This window comes from Xylocopa sonorina, chromosome 9 (assembly GCF_050948175.1).
Source record: "Xylocopa sonorina isolate GNS202 chromosome 9, iyXylSono1_principal, whole genome shotgun sequence".
Classification (NCBI taxonomy): domain Eukaryota; kingdom Metazoa; phylum Arthropoda; class Insecta; order Hymenoptera; family Apidae; genus Xylocopa; species Xylocopa sonorina.
The window spans coordinates 7733975-7754946 of NC_135201.1; the positions used below are offsets into that span (position 1 = coordinate 7733975).

Sequence of the window (20972 nt, forward strand, 5' to 3'; positions counted from 1 at the left end):
AAACATACTTTTCGCCCACCACGTATGAATACTCTTTATACGTTCAATTTTCGTTCGCTGTATATTAATAAAAAATAAAGTACAAACCCTTCGCGAAACACGTATCGCATTTGAAAGGCAGTACCTGGAGAGTGAGTAAAAACGTTGGCTACATAACGAATATACCGGCTGGACATGGACGACGTGATATACTGCGTCATGTAGTGCATTGTCTTTGTACGTGTATAAGCGTGCAAGCATCGAGCTGGCATGCCTGAGATAGAGTGAAGGAATTCTGAAGAAGAAGGGATGAAATATCGAGCAGTATATCGTAGCCGTGCTCTCAATAGCTTTGAATAACCAGAACTTGTAGCTCCCACTCCACTTTAGTTAATCCAGAAGCTTTCCCGTGATCGGTAAACGTCGACTCATCAATACTCTAACCATCAGCGAGTCAACTTTTTCCCCATCCCACGGGACAGTTGATGTCGTCGTGCAATTTTGTTCGACGGTTTTCGACAACAATAAATTGTCGATACACACCAAGAGCGACGTCGAGACGGACGAAGGATACAGATCGAAAGTTCGTTGGAAATGGACAGAAGTATTCGCCACGACGAAAACACCAGGCTGCAAGAAAGTTTGGACAAACGGAACAAGTGGGATCAGAGGAACTGGAAAAGAACACGACAACATTCCAACTAAGTCAACCACACTCCGCTAGTTTTGAGAGACTGTTTCTGATCGTCGCGAAATGGTCCATCGTTCTTGCTATGAAGTCAGAGACACTTCGTGCGATTGGCTGCGTAACGATAGATTACGTATCGTATAAATAGAGAGTTTAGTAAATTCAAATGGTACAGAGTTAAATGACTCGACCTGTATATTTTATTGTACACAATTAAACGTTTCTCGTCGTCGTTTTGGTAGGGAACGTTCTTTCGACAGGAAATTGCTCGCGGTATATACCAACTGTAACCTTTTACTCGCGCTCTCAAGTACCTAAATACACGTACATATATCTCCACCAGGAGACGCTACCGTGACAGAACCATCCGCGCAGCAGTCACAAAAGAAACGGCGTTCCTTTCCATAAAGCCGCGGAATAAAACGAGCATCCGTTCTGAGATAAATTCCAAGGCGAGACTGTCTCTCAACGGTTAAAATATCATCGTCTCGCGGCGAATCGCGGCTGCGTCCTCCCCGCGACCTCTTTTTCCGATGGCCCAAACGCGTTACCGTTTTGCTCGATCTCTTCGTTTTCCGTTTAGCCACGGATCGATGCTCCCCCTCGCAGATCAGCGAGCAGTTCAGCTTAAATTATTCGCGAACGCGCGACGTACCCTGGTTTTAATATTAACGTTGACACACTGCCAGCCACGAACAATGTCCCCGCGTAATTTCGAAAATCTACAGTTGGTCGCCGCTGGCAGTGTTCTACGTCAACACCCGAGATCTACAGGCTGGCTACACTGTTGGCGCTGCTCTACGTCACTTTCGAAACGTACAGCTGTTAGCCGCCGGCGTGGCTCCACGTCATTCCAAAGTCCGTGGCCGGCTGGTATATTTTTTATTTCCGCTCCCGTTTCTGCGCGAGCACCCCCCCAGGCGACCCTGCTATAGATTTTTGCAAATTGCACGCGCGGAACTGTTAAGTCACTTAAAGCTCACGCGAGACAGTTGCGTTAGTTAAAAAAGTACCCTTTTTTTTCAATTTTATACGCTGCATCGAGGAATCTACTTCACTACATGCAATTTGATCGACACTTTCATACGCGCGCAAGAGTTAAGTCACTTACAGTTCTCGCGAAACAGTTGCGTTAGTTAAAAAAGTACCCTTTTTGCAATTTTATAGGGTGCATCGAGGAATCTACTTCACTATATGCAATTTGATCAACACTTTCATACGCGCACAAGAGTTAAGTCACTTAAAGCTCACGCGAGACAGTTGCCTTAGTTAAAAAGTACCCTTTTTTTTCAATTTTATACGCTGCATCGAGGAATCTACTTCACTATATGCAATTTGATTAACATTGTCACACGCGCGCGACAGTTAAGGCACTTAAAGCTCTCGCGAAACAGTTGCGTTAGTTAAAAAAGTACCCTTTTTGCAATTTTATAGGGTGCATCGAGGAACCTACTTCACTACATGCAATTTGATCAACACTTTCATACGCGCGCAAGAGTTAAGTCACTTAAAGCTCACGCGAGACAGTTGCGTTAGTTAAAAAGTACCCTTTTTGCAATTTTATAGGGTGCATCGAGGAATCTACTTCACTATATGCAATTTGATCAACACTTTCATACGCGTGCAAGAGTTAAGTCACTTAAAGCTCACAGAACAGTTGTGTTAGTTAAAAAGTACCCTTTTTGCAATTTTATACGCTGCATCGTGGAGTCTACTTTATTATATCCAATTTGACCAACATTTTCATAGAGCAAGATCTAGTTTTCTTAGATATATGTGTATATACGGTGTTTAATTTACTAATCCCCTGATTCAAGTTGCTTAGAGGCATCGCGACTACTCAACGCTCTTGTACAATACGTTTCTCGGTGTTTAGCTGGATATTGACGCTCGCTGGGTGGAGACACAGCTTTGGTTTCAACGCAGCTGCATCCCTCCGCGCGACGAGTGATCACACGACCCGTGGAATGGTCACAAATACCGTCAGACGCGAACGCAGAAATCCAATTACCCGAGGCGAGCTCTCTAACGTGTAGCTGACGTTACTTTGTATGGAATTACGATAATGGCGAGATTTTAATATCATCCGTGTCGATTACCAGCGGAACGTTTCTGATATCGTTAACTTCGATTCGTCTGGCGTCCAAATTAACAAATTATACCTTCAATTTCGAACACCACGTAACGTAATCTCATCGATGGTATCAATGTTATTTTTCCTTTTTTTTTTGTTAATTGCAGAACGCAGAAATGACCGTGGATATTGCACGTTATTCTATATTTGGCGAATGTTACGCAAGAGAAATGGGTCTGGTTGACTTCTTCGTACGTCCAGTACACGAAGATATATATATACTGATATATATATGTGCATGTACGATCTTAAATGAGAAAAATAACATGGCGGAAGTTGAATCGAAACGGTGCATCGAACGAAAACAAAGTAACGCAGAAAAATAGCTCGCAGGTAGAGAGAAACGCGAGCGTTCGATATTCTTGCTCGCAGGGGGTTGATTCTGCGAGGGGCGAAAAATTCACCCACGATTTTTCCGGGCACAAACTCCGACTGGACCGTGGCCAGGGATCGCGATCGTCTAAGTAGAACGGCTAGTTAAAATCGATCACTCGTCGCGTCTAATTTTTACTCTCAGGTCGTCTCGAAAATATTCGCTCGTTTTTAAACGAATGGAAATCGTTTACCATTTAATTAAACTACTTTCCCCTCATTTTTTACCAGTCAGTCTAATTACGAAGCTTCCGAGCTATTTAAAGTTTTAATTACACCCATCGATCGTCTCAAAACTCATCCACGGTGGCACGCTGGGTAAAATCTGAAACGTACATTCGAAAACTTATTTCATTTGAACATTATTAGAGTGCCACTTGTCGCGCTGAAATGTTTCTCGAGAAAATGTTACTCGTTTCTCGTTCGTACCCTCGCGGAACCGAATTCTTATCGCGAGGATCGGGTGTATCGAATCTAAATCGAAATCTGACGCAGTCACCCCTCAGCTACAACCACGCGAACAGCAATGTTTAACGCGGTTGGTACGCGGCGAACAAACTGGAAACAACGTCGCACCCATAAATTAGAATGACTTTTTGCAATCGCACGGAACGTATGCTCAGCGGTAAAGGGTCGCGTCTACCGTCAGCGTTTCTCATTGGACAGCCGCAAAACTCGTTAGCGGGGTCGCCAGGATTAAAATCATTGCGAGCGTTTACACGAAACGCGTCCAACTGGAAGTGGCTCAATCCGCTGTCGTCACTTTTCACTGAACAGACACCAAACCGCTGTTCCTCTGTGTCTGCCATGCGACAGGGTTAAAATCACCACCCAAAGTTCGTACGATAATTAGAAAGGGCAATTGACTCGCGTGTCTCGAAATTGAACGAATTGAACACGTTTCCAAAAAAAAAATAAAAAAAAAGAAAAGGAACGATAACGTTTGTGAATAATTTCGAGTGCAAATTGTAACGATTGGATAAATGTAAATGGATTTTTTGAACGCGATACTCGATGACTGGAAAAATGGGCGTGGTCATCCGGGGCGGGAAGGGTTCATTGTCTATTTCGACAGGGTAGCTGGCGGAACTGGAGCTATTTAAAATTTTAAAGAGCAACCGACTTTCGCCAGGCAAGTGCCATTTTAAGCTTCCACTTTACTTTCCACGGAATTCCTTCCTGGCCCGCCTTTTTCTTAACCAGAACCGTCGCGCTCCAACGGAAGGGGTTGTTTCTCTTAGCCGCGATACGCCCTGACGGACATTTTCCCGTCGCTCCTCTGGATTCAGAGAATCGTCCGGATAGTTTTTAATCTCCATCGACTTCGATATTTAATCGCGAGCACCTCGCGATAAATCACTTTTTACAAAATCAACACACCCTTCGCGCGTCTGATTTATGGTCGCTGGTAATTTATTTTACTCCCAATTTCACCGCTGATTGTTTATTGTCCCCGCGTCCGCGTAATAAATTGGCAAGCACGGGAAGCTCGCCCGTTCGTTCCAGCGGGGTGATAATTTTCATCGTCGAGTAAAAAAAAAAAAACCAGCTAATTGTTCCGCTAAAATCCGTTCGTTAGACGGAGACTGTAATTTCCGCGCGTCCGGAGCGGATTAATAAAAATCGCACTTGTTGCGTATTCGTAATTACTGAGCTGTTATCGTTGTAATCAGCAGTCGCTATTTGGACAGCCATTAATGCTCCAATTATAGCCATGAGCGGCTGTATTTGTACGCTGGAATTGTACGGAAGTCGTGGGCGAAAAGTGGGGGGGAAAAGTTCCACGTTTTAATCCCTCGAAATTGAGGGAGAAACATGAAAATGAGAGGAGCGCCAGTGTATCGCGCGAGTCGAAGGTAGGCGATGTTATCGCGGCGGGAAGGAAACGCAGAAAAATGTTTCCGAGGGGAATTTTCATGGCTGGCTGTAAAAGCTCGCAGCAGCCCCGCGCGTCCGTAGGATAGACCCGTAAAAGGGGTTATCGAAGGTGGAAAATCCGCGTCTGCTCCCGCTGCTTCTGCCGGTGGACGGCATTTTTGTTTTATGCATGAAAGCCTGTCTCGAGAGAGGGAAAGAGAGAGAAAACCCCGCCACCGCTACAGCTGGCACGATTTTCGAGGAATTCGCGAGCGTGAAACTCGAGTCGCTTGCGCCTGAAGAATATCGAAAGGCAAACCGCCGAGGTCCCGCGTCAATTTTATATGGTTACGTCAGCAGCGTCGCGTTCAGCCTTTTTCACACGCGTATATATAAATATATGTATATGCACGTCTCAGTGAACGTTTCTGAATCCCTATTGAGAGCAACCCCGGATGCGCGAAAATAAATCATACGTTTTAATTGGACGCGATTTTGGTTCGTGATTCTACGTTATCTGACGATTCTACGTTTCTAGAATCTGCATTTTTTCCAACTACTTGTATTATATATATGTATGTATTATATTAAAATTAATGGAAATGGTGCAGAGTAAGAGACAAGCCCCTTAGACACTGCAACGCGTACGCCTGCCTGCAGACCATATAGTCGCGCGCCTGCAGTGCCTCACACGTGTACACACACCCCTGTAGAACCCAGTTACACCAAAAACCTGCATTCTGTTCCACGAATGTGCATCGTACACCGACAATTTCTAACTGGTAAATGGAAAAATTAAATTAGCACAATTTATACGGTGCATCGCCAGGCAAGCTCACTGCAAACGCGTACGCTCGCCTGCAGACCGTGTCGTTGCGCGTCTCCCATTGCCTTACAGGCGTTTAATAAAATTTCATTTGAAAACAGCCTGCCATCCTGAAAACTCGTACACGTAAAAAGTGTACACGACAGACGTGCCATAAATTGAGACGAATAAATAGATATACAAATGTAACAGATAAACCTGAAGTGAAACGAAACGCGCGATAGGACGTATAAATAAATAAATAAATGAATGTCGAAGTGTGTCAGGGATACCTGCAACCATCGCGGACGCAGGTGCAACTGAATGCAATTCCGTATTAATCGATACCCTCCGGCTACCTGCCGGAAATCGAACTAATCCCCCGGATATTCATCAAATATTACACGGGTTTTTATAACCTCCGATATCGAGGAATTATTCGCGCGATAGATAGTCGTTAAGCTAATTTACGGGGGAAACACGTAAAAGGGTGGTGAGAACGAGCGAATACAGGCGACGATAGAAATTATTCGAACGACAGACACGCTTTTATTCGTTTATTCGTTTCCACGCGGACATCTCGACGAGCCGAAACAATTTTTTTTATTTCACTCGAGAGAAGATTGGGAGGCTAGATTTTCGAGCGAACAGCCGCTCTTGTTACCATTCAATCGAGAGTCTTAATCGAGGAACAAGAGACGAATTAAGAAGCAGAAGGAATTTTATCAACGCTCGCAGCCGTTCGCTACGAATAACAGAGACGTCTCGTTCCGAAAGAAACTTCTCTCCCAAGTCATTAATGCACCTCCGACCCCCTTAAGATTCCCATTGAGAACTTCCGACAGCTTTGTGCGAGGGCGAACAGCAATTTCTGATACAACGGCGAGATTAAGTATTTTTTAGAAGCCGTCTGGAGAAGATTGTGAAACGAATTACTCTTTGAAGAAACGAACGGAGATTTCAGGAACGAGCTTCTACAAATTCTCGCGAGCAGAGGAACACGCTTCCGCGATCTTGCAAAATGAATCATCGCGGCTGTAATCGAAGCGTTCGCTCATAACTTCCGTCTCGTCCGACTATCTTTTAGCAACTCTGGCAAAAAAAAATGAACAAGAGTGAACTTTTTTAATACTAACTTTTTCAAACGGACGTTAACAAACTTTCCAACGAGGAATTACGTCTCTTCGGTTCTATATACCCCTCGATTTTGAAATATAGTTTAGCGGAAGTGCGCACCAAGCGTCCCGCGTTCCGAATCCAGTTTGCGAGACGTGAGAGGACTAATAAATGTTCGTCGAGCGATTTTCCGGATTTTGCACACGAACCGCAAATCCTGGCCAGGTAACGCAGCCCAGGGGCCTCACCCTTAATTTCGGACAGCCGCAATCCTAAATTGCGGTCTGACCGTCTCCCCTGAGTTCACGTTGCTAAATATATATCACCATCGCGTCTGGCTAGCAATGGTAATTTCTTGGTTGTTAATTGAACGAGAATGGAATACCAAATCAGAGCTAACCGACAACACATTCGTCCCTTTCGAACGTGTAAAAAGCACAATTTCCAAAGGTTTAAGTTGCTTTATATTTTATTGCAAAAATAAGCAGAGCAAAATTGCGCGAAAGGATGAACCAGATTGGTATACGTTTAGCGAAGTGGCGAAATTCTAGACGCCGGAAAAATGCTCGAGCGAGGCAGTGGCTGCGAAGGGGGTTGTTAAAATTCGAACGGCATACGCGAATATCGAATTCTCCTTTAACAATAGAGCACGATCTAGCAAGAATTTCCTGGTACAACGCTGGGTACAACGGAGTTTAAAGGCTAAACCGATGAATATGTAACGGCGAACTAAGCGCAACCACCGTTGAACTTTATGCGTTACAGTCTTTGAATACACCGGATACACCGTGTAGCTTCCGTTGTACCAATGCGCCAAATAGAGGGTCGTAAATAAAAAGAACCTGAGACATTCTTCCATAATTCCAACGAATTATCATCCGAAAGCTCGTCGTAATTAATTCTGCTCGACAAAAACAAGAAAAAAAAATTCATATCCGTGAAACACTAGAAAGAGTTTTCGTGTGTTTCACCGTCCACGAAACAGGGAACAGAGAACTCTGCTACGAGGTAAACTCGAGCCAACTCGATATACGAAAATACGACCAACCCCCAACGGAAACATCGCTAAGGTCCATCAAGCGAACTCGCCAAACAGCAATAATTCAATACCCTGATGAAGCTGAAGATACACGTCCACCAGGGAGTAAAACTATCGAGGGTTGTTCTCCAGAGCCAAATTTATTAACGGACGCGCCACTGAGAGACCTACACGTTTACACTGGTTAACTCGACTCCCAAGAGCCATTGGCCATAGTTCCACTCCCTGGTGACGGTGTACCCAATATCACTGGCATTGATAAAGTTACGCCCTCGAATCAACGTTACGTGAGCCCAAAATGACCAAAGTTCCATCGACGGTCAACCAGACTAATGAACAATTTGGCAGGTGAATTGATGGCAATGATCGGGGCCAACCTGAGATTCGGAATCGGCGCGTCGGGGAACGCGTCCTCGAACGCGACCAAGGTGTTCCAGTGCCATCCAGGGGGCGCGACGGAGGCCACCCTCATCTTCAGCCTAGGCGCGCTGGGCATGGGCGCCAATTTTCTACTGATGGCCCTGATCCTGGCGAAACGACAGTTGCGCAGGTAACGTACCTCGAAACCTCCAAAAACTCTTCAACGGGACGCTTCGCGTGTGAACGAGCAGTTGGCTGTTACAGTACACACTACCTGCACCATCGCCAAGTGCTCTTAACGAGGAGTGGAGGGCGTTTGTTCCTTTGTAACTAGCTGATGATGATGACCGGAGAGGAGTACGGTTGATTTTCTCGCGGCTAATGCGAAACGTTGATGAGAGAACGCGTTTGTACAGATCGAAATTGTAATATTAGAAATTAAATTGTAATATTAGAATTTCCAATAATATTAGAAGAATTTCTAAGAATGTTAAAATTTCTAATAATATTAAAAGAATTTCTAGGAATATTAGAATAAATTGTAATATTAGAAATATTTTCAAACTGACTAGCCCTATCTGGAATCGCGTGGGGTGTACTGTAACGCGTGAGAAGAGCAAAAAAGAAAGAATTATGTAAATGTTAGTGAAACGGTATCGATGATTGAGTGTAATAAGATATCTGATCGTGTTTCACACGAAGGTGGTCGCAAGGGTTGCTGTTCCATCAGGCGATGGTGGACTGCGCCCGAGCCGCGATTTTATTGCCCCTCGGATCGAGCATCCTGAACTGTCAGCCGATGACCAAGTGCTCCCTGGTCGAGACAGCGTTTCTACTGTTGGTGACAGTCTCGACGGTGAACATGTTGACGACAGTACTGAACGACAGCCCGATTTTCCCGGAAACCGACGAGGAGGCAGACCTCGCCGCGCCGTTGCTCATGGACTCGCCCCAGGCAAGTATTTACTCCTCGTCCACCTTCGTTTTCGTTTCGTACCCTACCTTCTACCTTCTCGAACATCGCCAGAAACAAAGAATCAACCTTCTACCTTCTCGAACATCGCCAGAAACGAAGAATCTACCTTCGACGATTCTCGACATCGCCAATGTCAATTTTATCCCACTCTCGAGAATGTTCAGCTCTTTTCATAAATGAACATCGCCAGAAACGAAGAACCTACCTTCTACGATTCTTGACATGGCCATTGTCAATTTTATCCTGCTCTCGAGAATTTTCAGTTTATTTCATAAATGAAGAAACGAAGAATCTAACTTCTACGATTCTCCACATGGCCACTGTCAATTTTATCCTACTCTCGAGAATTTTCAATTTATTTCGTAAACGAACATCGCCAGAAACGAAGAATTCGAACGCGACGCTCCTTAAATTGAAAAGCGAAACGTTTAGAGACAGTTGGCTTCCAAGGTAAACGGAACTAACTGGTTTGCGAATTAACAAGTTAATTCGCGAGCAAACGAGTGGTCCGCGGGTTAATGTTAAACGCGCATATGACTACGTACATTAAGTCATCAACGTTTAAACTAGTTAGGAGCCGTGCAAACTTGGGGAACGGTGTAATCTTGTATCCGTGTTATCTTCAGCGGTACGAAAACACGAAGTCGACGAGATCTCGAGTGAAATTTCCAAACGAAGAATAGATTAATATCGAATGAACACTCGTCAAGTGCATTTACGATTTTACGGTCAATTGCTTATTTAGAATTCTTCCTCGTTTTCTACTTTTTCCTTTTCGTCAACTTCGATAGCGCAACTTCGATAGTTCAATAAATCAATAACACGTTATCCGCTTCAAAGTGGAGCTTTTAATGGGCCGTAATGGGTTAATCCTTTCGGCCCCATTACGATATACAGGCTGACCGATCCGCGCGTCATCGCTAAATTTCGCTCGTCAATTTTCGAAAACGAGACGAGCGTCCAAAGTTAACGAAATAACGGATATCATCAGAAAGAGTCGCGCGATAAAATCCATCGGAACGCCGCAAGTTCGTTTTCAGTGATTTACGGGAACGACGAGGGGGAAGAGCCAACCCTCCTCTTCCTCCTCTTCCCATTCGCAAATGAAATTTCCCTCGAAAATACGTTTCTTCGTACTCGCGTGCATTTCCACGCTCGTGTGCCTCGCTTAACTCAATTAGATACTTAAGCGACGGACGAGTGCGTTTCAGCTAGGCTCAAGTCTCAGATCGATCTAACGAGTAGAGTTGATGCGGAGGGGGTGGCTCTAAAACGCGACTTCCGCGGTCGAGTCGAGTCAGGACGCGTGAAGTGTCGCTAAAAAATTTTATTTATTGTCCAAGCTACGTCCCGTTGTGTTTTACGATCAAGAAGTTTCGTTCGAATTGAATAACTCGCAGTCTGAACCAGGACAATTCGACAATTCCCTAAGTTTGCTCTAATTGCTCGTACAGAGGGCTGAATTGGATTAAGTACGGGAAAGAATAGTTCGTTGGGGTTAATTGAAGACGTAGCACGTAACTGATATCGCTATATCTATATAGAGTAATATAAGTCTCGCGTGGCTATAATCCAGGAAGTGATTTCGTACTCTTGGCTACTGTGCAACGTATGCAGTTGCCATGGTAAGAGATAGCATTGGCACAACTGGTTGTGTTCACTGTAGTTTTCGCATAATGGTTATATACTTCGAGCATATAAAATGTTTAAGATAAGATTCAAGCCTCTATACAATTTTTATATTGTATAAAAATAAAATATAAAATCTGGTTAAAGAACAGATTGTTTTTTTATATAACCATTGTACATAGTGACACAACCAAAAGTACTTATCGCAAGTTCTATCAAATGAATACACGAATCTGCATAATAATCGTAAACTAGGAAACGTTCATCGATTACATCGTCGTTATCAGACAAGATTAACCGCGAAGCGAAAATTCAGCGGATCGAGACGATAACGTCTCCCCAGCCAGCAATAATGTAACAAAAATTCCAATGTACGTTAAAATTATTCTTGGAAAGAGATAGATATGTAACCGATTTCCATGAAAAGAATTCGTCGGTTTTAATGACGAATGATCGATTTAATCGAGCGCACAGAATCACGTAGAGAGACTTCAGAAATAAAAGCGATAACGATTGCCATTCGATCGGACGTACGAACGATTAAAAGACCGATTAATAGGTGATCGTGGCGTTAATCGAGTCCCAGCGACGTTGATAAAAAGCCAGCACGATTAAACACGTCGCGTCACGGCTAATCCAGCCGCGAAGTCATCCCCATTGCGGACAGTTTACACCGCAATCGACCACCCCTTACCGAGTCCGTTCGCTCCAACAATGCGTGTCACGCCTCCATTATATATCCTCCGCCTGCAACCCTTTCCGTGTCACTGTCTACGCGAGCCTCTTCCTATTTCCACTTCCGTCCCGTTCAAAAGGAACCACCCCTTCCGAGTCCACCGCGCGGAATTACGTCCTTCGCGGCGTTCCTTCGTGAATTTGGCAGAAAGCTACCGATTCTCTAATTCCAAAGCTCACGCAAGGGTGGAACACACATCGTATATTATTTATATAAATATAGTATTTACATTTATAAGTATAGAGCAATCCTAATAGAAAATCACAGATTTAATAGAAAAGCAAACGTAGCTTAGAGAGCTACAGAGCTTTTTAGAAGCAAATTAGCTTAGTAGAAGAAGACGTGAATTTGGCAGAAAGGTACCAATGCTCTGATTTCAAAGCTCACGCAAGGGTGGAACACACATCGTATATTATTTATATAAATATCGTATTTATATTTATAAGTATAGAGCAATCCTAATAGAAAATCACAGATTTAATAGAAAAGCAAATGTAGCTTAGAGAGCTACAGAGCTTTTTAGAAGCAAATTAGCTTAGTAGAAGACGTGAATTTGGCAGAAAGGTACCAATGCTCTAATTTCAAAGCTCACGCTTCGTAAAGGTGGAATACACATCGTATATTATTTATATAAATATCCTATTTTAATTTTTAAGTATAGAGCAATCCTAATAGAAAGTCACAGACCTAATAGAAAAAGCAAATGTAGCTTAAAGAGCTACAGAGCTTTTTAAAAGCAAATTAGATTAGTAGAAAGTTGAAATATAAAATAATTACATCGTTTCCAGTGCGTCTTGTTTGGAACGTTCATGATATGGTTCGCGAGCATCACGATCAACCTGGGCCCAACGTTTCTGAGCGGGGCCCTGGCAGCCAACACGGAATCAGGGCACAACGCACCGAGTTGCCCTTTGGTCCACGGCCCCTTCCGCCATTACATACTGAACGTTCTCTGGATCGCCATCAACATGATCTGCGTCGCCCTCACCCTCATCCATCTAAGAAAACTGCACAAAGACCTGACCAAGGCGAACGTCGAAGCGGTACGTACCATTGTGGACAACGTTTTCACCAGCCTCACGCGGATTCGCGTTATTTCGATCGGCATGCATCATCCCTTACTTGCATCTACCCCACACCTATCGCTGCACGTGCATTGTCAGCGTCATTTTTTTGTTTAGGAAGATACCACGCGAGAGAACTCAGAGTCTCTGAATATTAAAAAAAATCGATGACATTTCCAGTATCATTTTTTAAACAAAAACCTGCAATTTTTCGAAACTGCAATAGTTAATGCATGCCAAGGTTAACGCAAGAGGGAGATTCATGCATTGTCAGCGTCATTTTTTTTTTAAAAAGATACCACGCGAGAGAACTCAGAATCTCTGAATATTAAGAATCGATGAAACTTCTAATATAATTTTCTAACCAAAACTCTGCGATTTTTGAAGACTACAATAGTTAATGCATACCAAAGTTAACGCAAGAGTGGGATCCATGCGCGCGTTTCTCATCGAAGCGCATTCCTCAATCGAGAATGGCACATTTCTAGATTTACACTAGGAATAGAGTTGAAAACTGGATGATTATTTACTGGACGAAATCCAGTTCTTTGGCGGGAGATACACCATTTGACGCATTGAGCGCAAACCATGTCTGACTACAGACGGAGCACTGTCACTAGCGCAGCCTGTCGGCCAATCTCTCTCTTTCACTTCCTGTCATTCATCACGCGTATCTGCCTCATAAAGGGTGCCGATAGCAAGCTTTTACGCGCCGATTTCGATGAAAGTTTCCGGCCAGATGGAGACTCGAGTAGCCTGTCCCGCTTTTATTTAAGCTCTTAATACACTTTCACGCAATTTCTACCGGAAACCCTCTCGTCTGGCTTCGTTAACATTCCCGACGCTCGAGAATAAATCATCCCCTATTACTCCCCACCCACTCACTCGCCATCTTTCCAAGCAATATTGCTCGAAACCACTTTACCATTGATATTGTACGCTACAGAAGGAGGTCCACGGTTATATCGTTGCGAAACACGAGCCATCGTTGCACCAGTTTATTATTCGAACAGTGTTCCCTGCAATTTACCAGTCGGTTTGCTGCAGCAACGTAAACTTTGCTCGCGATGACCACAGATTAAAATCGTTAATTGATATCGTTGTTATTTCGCCACGCGAATTTGCTGGTTCACTCGATAATCGCGAAACTGTACGCGAATGTTATATTTAATACGAGTTACTGTCGACGATACTGTACGGTTACGACAGGATTCGCGATTCTTTAAATAAGGAAGTTTGCTAGAGCACAGAGCAGATTCGTTTCGCGCGTTTTACGTCCCTTTTATGATTCGGGAAGATCAAAGAGATTGAGGGACAGTTTTCGTAGCTACGAAATGTATAAAGGAAATTTGGAGACGGCTTCCTTTTGGGGTATGATCAAAGGGATTTTTGAGGGCTGTTTTCTTTGGTAAAGTAGCGAAAATAGTTTAAAGTAGAGTTTCCTTTTTACGTAGCGTATCTAAATTTACACTTCTTCTGTTACGGCATTTTTTTTTCTAAGTAGAGCATGAATAATTGAAGTATCGTTTCGTTTTACCTATATTTCCGACAATTATACTAATTATTCCTGGCGAACTGTTGAGAATTTAGTTTGTAGAATTTTCTTTGCGATGCATTATTTTACTTATCATTTCTAATGTAGCTTTAACGGTTCAGTTTTTATTAATTATTAATGATTTAACGATTGGACTGCTGATAAAAATTTAATAGCTTTATGCGTGAAATTATTTTGAAAATTTCTCTTAATGAATAAAAACAGCATCGATTAAGAGATCGACGAATTCCAATTGAAAATAATCGATTTTTGTATCAGGTAAAGGTAGCACTACTAACGATTCTCGTGAATACAACGGGTAACCAACAAACGAACGCGGTGCCTGAAAATTCAGCCGCATCCACGAATGGTGGCACGCCTAAGGTAATAATAAACAATAAACAATAAATCTGCTTCCTTCTAAAAAAAAAAAATAACTATTTCTACTAAAACTACTATTCTAATCTTTCTAATAGATTCTCGTTTTATAATTTTGTCTCCAGTTAAGAATTTCTAATTTTCTTTTCGAGCATGATGTATTATCTTTCGACTATCATGGAAAATGATAAAATACGTGGAGGATACAGAGGAGATATCCACGAAGTATGCATAATGCATACGAAGAAACGCGAAATATGCAAAATAACGAAACCGTGCGATGACGGAACAAATACTCTTATCCAGGTCACTGTTCTCTATCTATTTTAGGTTGTCCACCAGAATACACGCTCGAACGTACGGGTTAAAATTGTGGTACAGCGCGAGACACCCTGTAGAATCCCGTGTATACACACACCGCGATCTACTCAGTCTCGATAAATTAAAAGCGTCAACAGCAGTTGTTTCACGCGCGACCAGCCTCATATCTTCTTGAAATCTCATCTGCATTGTCCAACCCCGTCACCCGCCCTCATTATCAAAGAACAACGCCCACCCGCGTGAAATATGTTCCAATTGTTCGAGCAATTTCTCATCCAGAGCCTCGTTCAGCGCCACTTGCCCGGGTCCCTCGCTGGCTTCGAATCACTTCTGTCGATTTAAGTGTGACTCGACGTTACCTCGCCGATATTGCTCGACTCGCGCTGAACAGAAACTTGAACCGGGGCTACGTGGCTCGCAACTCTGAACAAGGCTTAAAACGCGACAAGCGGCATAAATCGCCGGCCATATTTCGTCCCGTCGATCCGTTGAAAAAGAGTTATTGCTTCAGAGAAGCGGTGCTGCGGAGGAGCACCGGAAGATGAGGAACTACTTGAAGAGGATGGAGAGGGAGGGCGTGCAGCGGGTGAAGATGTTTCTGGTGATCACCGCCGCGTACGGGATCTTTTGGGGACCACTGTTCTTCGTCACTCTGGTGGATCATCCTATTATTGGGAATCCCACTGGCTACGAGGTACTTCCGTTCAATCTCTACACGAAATAACCTGCAGAATTTACAGAGATATGAGAGTTGAAATTGAAAACTGCCATCGTTGAGAATAAATATATGTGCACCACGAGGATGAAGTCTCGAATACAACCAATCTAAGACCTTTAATCCACATTTACTAAAGGATTTTCAAACTTCTCCCTTGATATGTTCGATTCCAGGTGACTCTACATATCGCGTACGTTCACGCATTCGTGAACCCGGTGCTCTTCCTCAGCTTACATCGAGGCCTACGGCAAGGCCTATCCGAGTTCTTCTGCGGCTGCTGCGAGGTGATCGCCAGCTGGATTCTGGGTCCAAGCATCCCCATAGAAAGTGTCCAGCCGCCACGTTACCAAGAGCCAATCGAGGCAGTGCCGTCGCCGCCGGAACCGCCGTTGGTCCAACCGAACGCGTGCCCGGATCTTACGGATGTGGCGCTTCTCAAGCCGCCATTGCCACCTACTGGCAAACATTTATTGGTATCTGTTAAGAAACATCTCCTTCTCTTTTTCTCTCTCAGAATTTTTCCTGGTTTGCCTGATTTATTGTGGGATCGTGGCGATAGGGGAGAACGTAGCTTTATGAGCTGCTGCTTTTATGCATCTGGGACGGCTGGCTGGCTGGCTGGCTCTCGAGGAATGGCTTGCCTCTTGCTTTGGAAGTGCTTTACGGTAGTTTTAGAAGCTTGCTTAGACGATGTGGCCGTGGAGCAGCGGTCGAGGGAACGGTGATGAGTCGAGCAGCTTTTCCTTGAAATTTTAAACACTGTTGACACGTTCGCTGTTAGGGGTAAAAACGGTGGTTCCTCCCTTGGGCACTCTTTTTTCCTCTTTTTTGGATGTGTTCCTTGTCAATTGAATTCTCACATCTTAATTAGGTTTCCGATGTAACACTTCGCGTATATGGGTAAGTAGACTTTTCAAACTACGTAGATACACTCGAGTACTTCGATTCTTCGTTTAGTTCCTCTCTTCGAAGTTGTTACATTTGTGAAATTATATTTGAGCACTAGTTTAGGAGGCTTTCTGAATTTTTGTACGCTAGGTTTCTGTTTTGAGTTGGATTTAACTGAAACACTAACTATTGCTCGCCCTTTGTGCATGCGGATACTCCAACCACTGTTTTAGCATGCGAAGAAACTGGTGGCCCCATAATGTGCGTCATTAATAAAGGTGTCCTTCTCTACACTTTCTGTTTAAGATTAACTAATCGTAATTAATCGCGGCATTAAACCGTATAGGACGACTCCATGATCGTACCCCCGGATCCGTGGACTCTGGTATCAAGATCGAAAAGCACGTCGAGCGTGTACGAGGAAGACATTAGTAGAAGATCAAGCATTTTATTACCCCCGCCTCCGAAGCTGAACGACCCGAAAGTGAACGTCAGTCCGATCAGCAGCGATTTGCCTAGCGAATAAGCCATTTCCTTCGCTAATTTTTTATTTTGTTCTTTCGTTAACTTATTAACTACTGATACAACCTTTCTCACATTTATTAATTCTCCATTTGATTTGTATTCGAAATTATTCGAAGAAAAAGTCCCCGGGAAACTTTCAACGAGATCTATGGAACGTTCACTTTCCAGTCGGTAAGGTAGGTCGTCTCCAGATCTACCCTCGAGACATTACAAAACCATGATCCTCTGAGAACGAAGAGAAAGTGGAGAACAACGTTGCCAAAGTGGTTCTATATAAGAATCGTCCAAAAAAATCTTCGAAAATTGCCAAAATACAAGAAAGCGATAAGTGTGTAGAGCAGGCATGGGCAAATGGTGCTCGTACGGTCAAGAAGGTCCTTACCCACAAACCTGTTAATCTCATTTATCCTGAACGCAAAGAATTGTATTTTACACTTCGATCCTATTTTTTATCCGAAGAATTGCTCGTTTCAAAAGGAAATATCTAAATTCGAATCTTTTGTCCATGCCTGAACAGTAGGGCAATCGTTCGCCAACATTAAATATGTTTCCATGTAAAACTTCGCTTTCTAGATGACTATTTAGGCGATGCGAATTTATATTAAGAGAGATAAATAATTATAAAAAAAAAGAAACACTAATTAAATAAATACGGTGCGGTGAAAACGATGCCAGCGAATATTACTACATAGTAGAGAAGTGCAGAGAGACACAGACGAATATAGTTCCTTTAATTGTGAATCGAAACAAAATTTAGGTGCACCAATTAGCGTTTACAATTAGGGGTACGGTAGGTAGTCTGCACCTTCGAAATGAGCTTTCCACTCAAATGGGGACTCAAAACGATCGAGCTTCCGCCTCGATTATATTACTATCATATATATATATTATTTCATATTACTATTACCGTTATTATACATTTATTATATACAAATACATATACAGAAGCGCTGTTGCATGTATACATATACAGGGTGTACGAGAAATAAATGACGATTATTTTTTACCTTCTGTTTTCCCATGCAAAAAAAATTATATCGAATCGAACATCGTTTAAAAATTGAAAATTGTCTGCTTTACGAATTCCGTGTCGTTTTAACAAGACACCTGCAATTAATTATTCCAAGTAGATTTTCTAAAAATCTATAAATGCAATAGCTACCCTGCGCATGTATACGTGTAAATAAAAAAAATATATATATATTTTCTATGCAAAACTTTAGGGATTTCCGGACGTGCGTTCTCTAGCATGTTTTATCTTACAAAAAAAAAGAAAAGAAAAAGCATATTTCGATATACGAGTCAGTTGTATTTGTCCACTTGAAAGAAGTATTTTACAGCGCTTGTTTAATTCTCGACGAGATCACACGGAATGATTTGTACGCGAATTTCAAACGAATAGAACACGATGGTTCTTCTTCTTTTATCGAGATCGAATGTGTTAACGAAACAACGCGGTAATTAAAATGAAAAAAAGTCGAGGTGTACGCGAACAGAAGTTCACGCGTACGACGTTTAAGGATTTGTAGATTTGTACTTGATTTGATAGAAATATTACAACGATCGATTGTATTATAATTGAATTTTATAGAAATATTATAATTGACATTTCTCCATTTTGAAACATTGCCAAATATATTTTCTATTCTTAATAAACAGTTAAGACGAACGGCTCGATTTCTTCTTCTCTACAGTATATATACATTAACGACTCTTCGATTTCTATACGTGCCTTTTTCCTTCAATTGTAATTAATATTTCTATTCAAATTGTATATACAAGCTCGTTGCATCGATTCGCTGAACAATTTCATTGGGAAGTCGACCGTTCCCCAAACCCACCTGCGCGCCTATCCTCAAACGCTTTCGACCTCTCGCGTAAAAATATGGCGCGATAATAATCCAGAGATATTATGCGGACAGGGCAGAATTCGAGCAATTGAACATCATCGTGCTGTGAACGCTTACCAAATGGATCGGACGTAATGCAGGATTTCGCGTAATTACCAAGCCTCGCGGAGAATCGCGTGGATTCGATCTGCAAATGCAAACTGTAATAGCTAGAGCGTTTACTAATATTGGCCTAGATCCACGAATCTAAGCATTGTCCACACGAAATACCGTCTCGTCAACGTTGCTAGGAGCATCGTGGATTACCATCCTCGTTCCTCGTGCAGGGTGTCTCAGCCTCGAACGCGGTACGAACGCAACAAAAAAAAAAAGAAAACGTAATTCGATCCGCGTAAATACAGCCGAATGCAAATTTCATTCAATTCCAGTTATACGCCATGAATATCGAGCAGCCGGTATTAAATTACGTGAAACCTATTGATTGGAATTTGTACGACAAATCCGATTACTGTCCACCGGCGACGCATTGTATTAATTCGATGCTCGCGTGATAATTGTTTATAACGATTATCATCGCGAAATCAGAATTTCATGCAACCATTACCTGTAATTATTACCTTGGTGGGGATCGGAACTTTTAGCATTTTAATATTTAACGAGTCGAATCTTTATTCTCCCTACTGGGTGGTGGGCGAGGGTGCAATTTAATTAATGCAACCTGGAAACTCCGCACGATTTAATCTCATCGTCGCTTGATAGTATCGAAACGATTTTCGGTATTAATTATTGTTTCGAATACGCGCGAAGGATATATCTGCGAATTGAAAAATGAATAAAGTCCCAGAAAGTCCGGAAAATCCCTGAATCGATGTCAATTTCTCCTGAAAGACTTTCGTAGGGAAACGTGGAGTAAGCTTACGTAATTACGAGAATCAATCTTAATTAAAACCGTGGTTATTAACCGGAGGGATAATAGGTTTTAAGGATAATATTAATTTAAGTTGATTAAAACAGTGCCTAGCAGGTCGATAGATATTACAGGTGGATCGTCCAACAAATTGATTGCAATATTTGTATCGCTAATTATACAAGCGTGATTTGTGTTTATAAACCTATGATATCGATGTTACTGGATGTGTAAATAAAGATAGACCGTCTTTAACAGCGTAAGATCGTTCAGTTCTTCTTAATCAAATTATAGAACAGGATATCTAGATGATTAGAAAATGGGGAATTGAAAAATTTATCGAATGAAATTTCAACATTTCCCCTCCTGATAATGTATTATGAATATGTAAAATTCTAAATGGAGAACCGAGGAGCTACTTCATCGTATCGCGATGGATAGCGCGAAAAGCTTCTGAAAGCGAGACTGAAAGCACGAAGCACCTCAAGTCTCCGGGCAGAGACATTATTCTAGCTCCTACAAAAGAACTCTCATTGATTCTTCCCAGCTGCGCGCTGTTATCGGGTCTCTCGAGACTAACTTTACCCGCTTATCAACTTATGACACTCTAAAGACTCCCATCGGAACGTAAAAGCCGAATATTGCCGTTATATGAGACTACGTTACTAACCGCGTATAAGAGAATCGCAAAAGATTTTAAATTGCCATGGCTTAATATTCTTAATTTTCCTTTCCGCGTATAATTTGCTTTCTTTCATTTATTTTAACATTAAAAATGAAATTATGCATATGCACTTGCTTCGAAGCACATGTTTTTCTGCTTGCAGCATGAAATTGAAATAATATTATTTTTATAAAACCACTTACCTGTTCGAAGCCACCCAAAAGTTCCGTGGTGTCCGTCGCGGAATTAACGACGATTGTCTTCAGCTGCTGCCCTGCCAAGTTCGCTAGCAGATGAACAAGACTACTCTTTCCGGTTCCGGATCCTCCGATCTATTGCACGATAAATTAATAACGAAAAAAAAAAATTAATATAAAGAAACAAGTATGCAGAAAAACAGATAAGTGCAAATACTTTTTACACGGTGTTTAC

At 42.4% G+C, this 20972-nt stretch overlaps 2 protein-coding genes across 2 annotated transcripts in view; one reads left to right on the top strand and one right to left on the bottom strand.

The window, feature by feature from the left end:
* The window catches only part of LOC143427769 (uncharacterized), a 33313-nt gene extending 16167 nt beyond the window's left edge, over positions 1-17146 (top strand). Inside the window, exons 2-8 of the mRNA XM_076902211.1 lie at positions 8339-8540; positions 9053-9305; positions 12480-12734; positions 14569-14673; positions 15500-15682; positions 15880-16179; positions 16941-17146. Of these exons, the coding sequence (XP_076758326.1) occupies positions 8347-8540; positions 9053-9305; positions 12480-12734; positions 14569-14673; positions 15500-15682; positions 15880-16179; positions 16941-17120 (1470 nt within the window). The 5' untranslated portion in view covers positions 8339-8346 and the 3' untranslated portion in view covers positions 17121-17146. The remainder of the gene's footprint in view (positions 1-8338; positions 8541-9052; positions 9306-12479; positions 12735-14568; positions 14674-15499; positions 15683-15879; positions 16180-16940) is intronic.
* LOC143427753 (midasin) overlaps positions 1-20972 on the bottom strand; it is a 70103-nt gene that overhangs the window by 42120 nt on the left and 7011 nt on the right. Inside the window, exon 11 of the mRNA XM_076902186.1 lies at positions 20744-20872. Within this exon, the coding sequence (XP_076758301.1) occupies positions 20744-20872 (129 nt within the window). The remainder of the gene's footprint in view (positions 1-20743; positions 20873-20972) is intronic.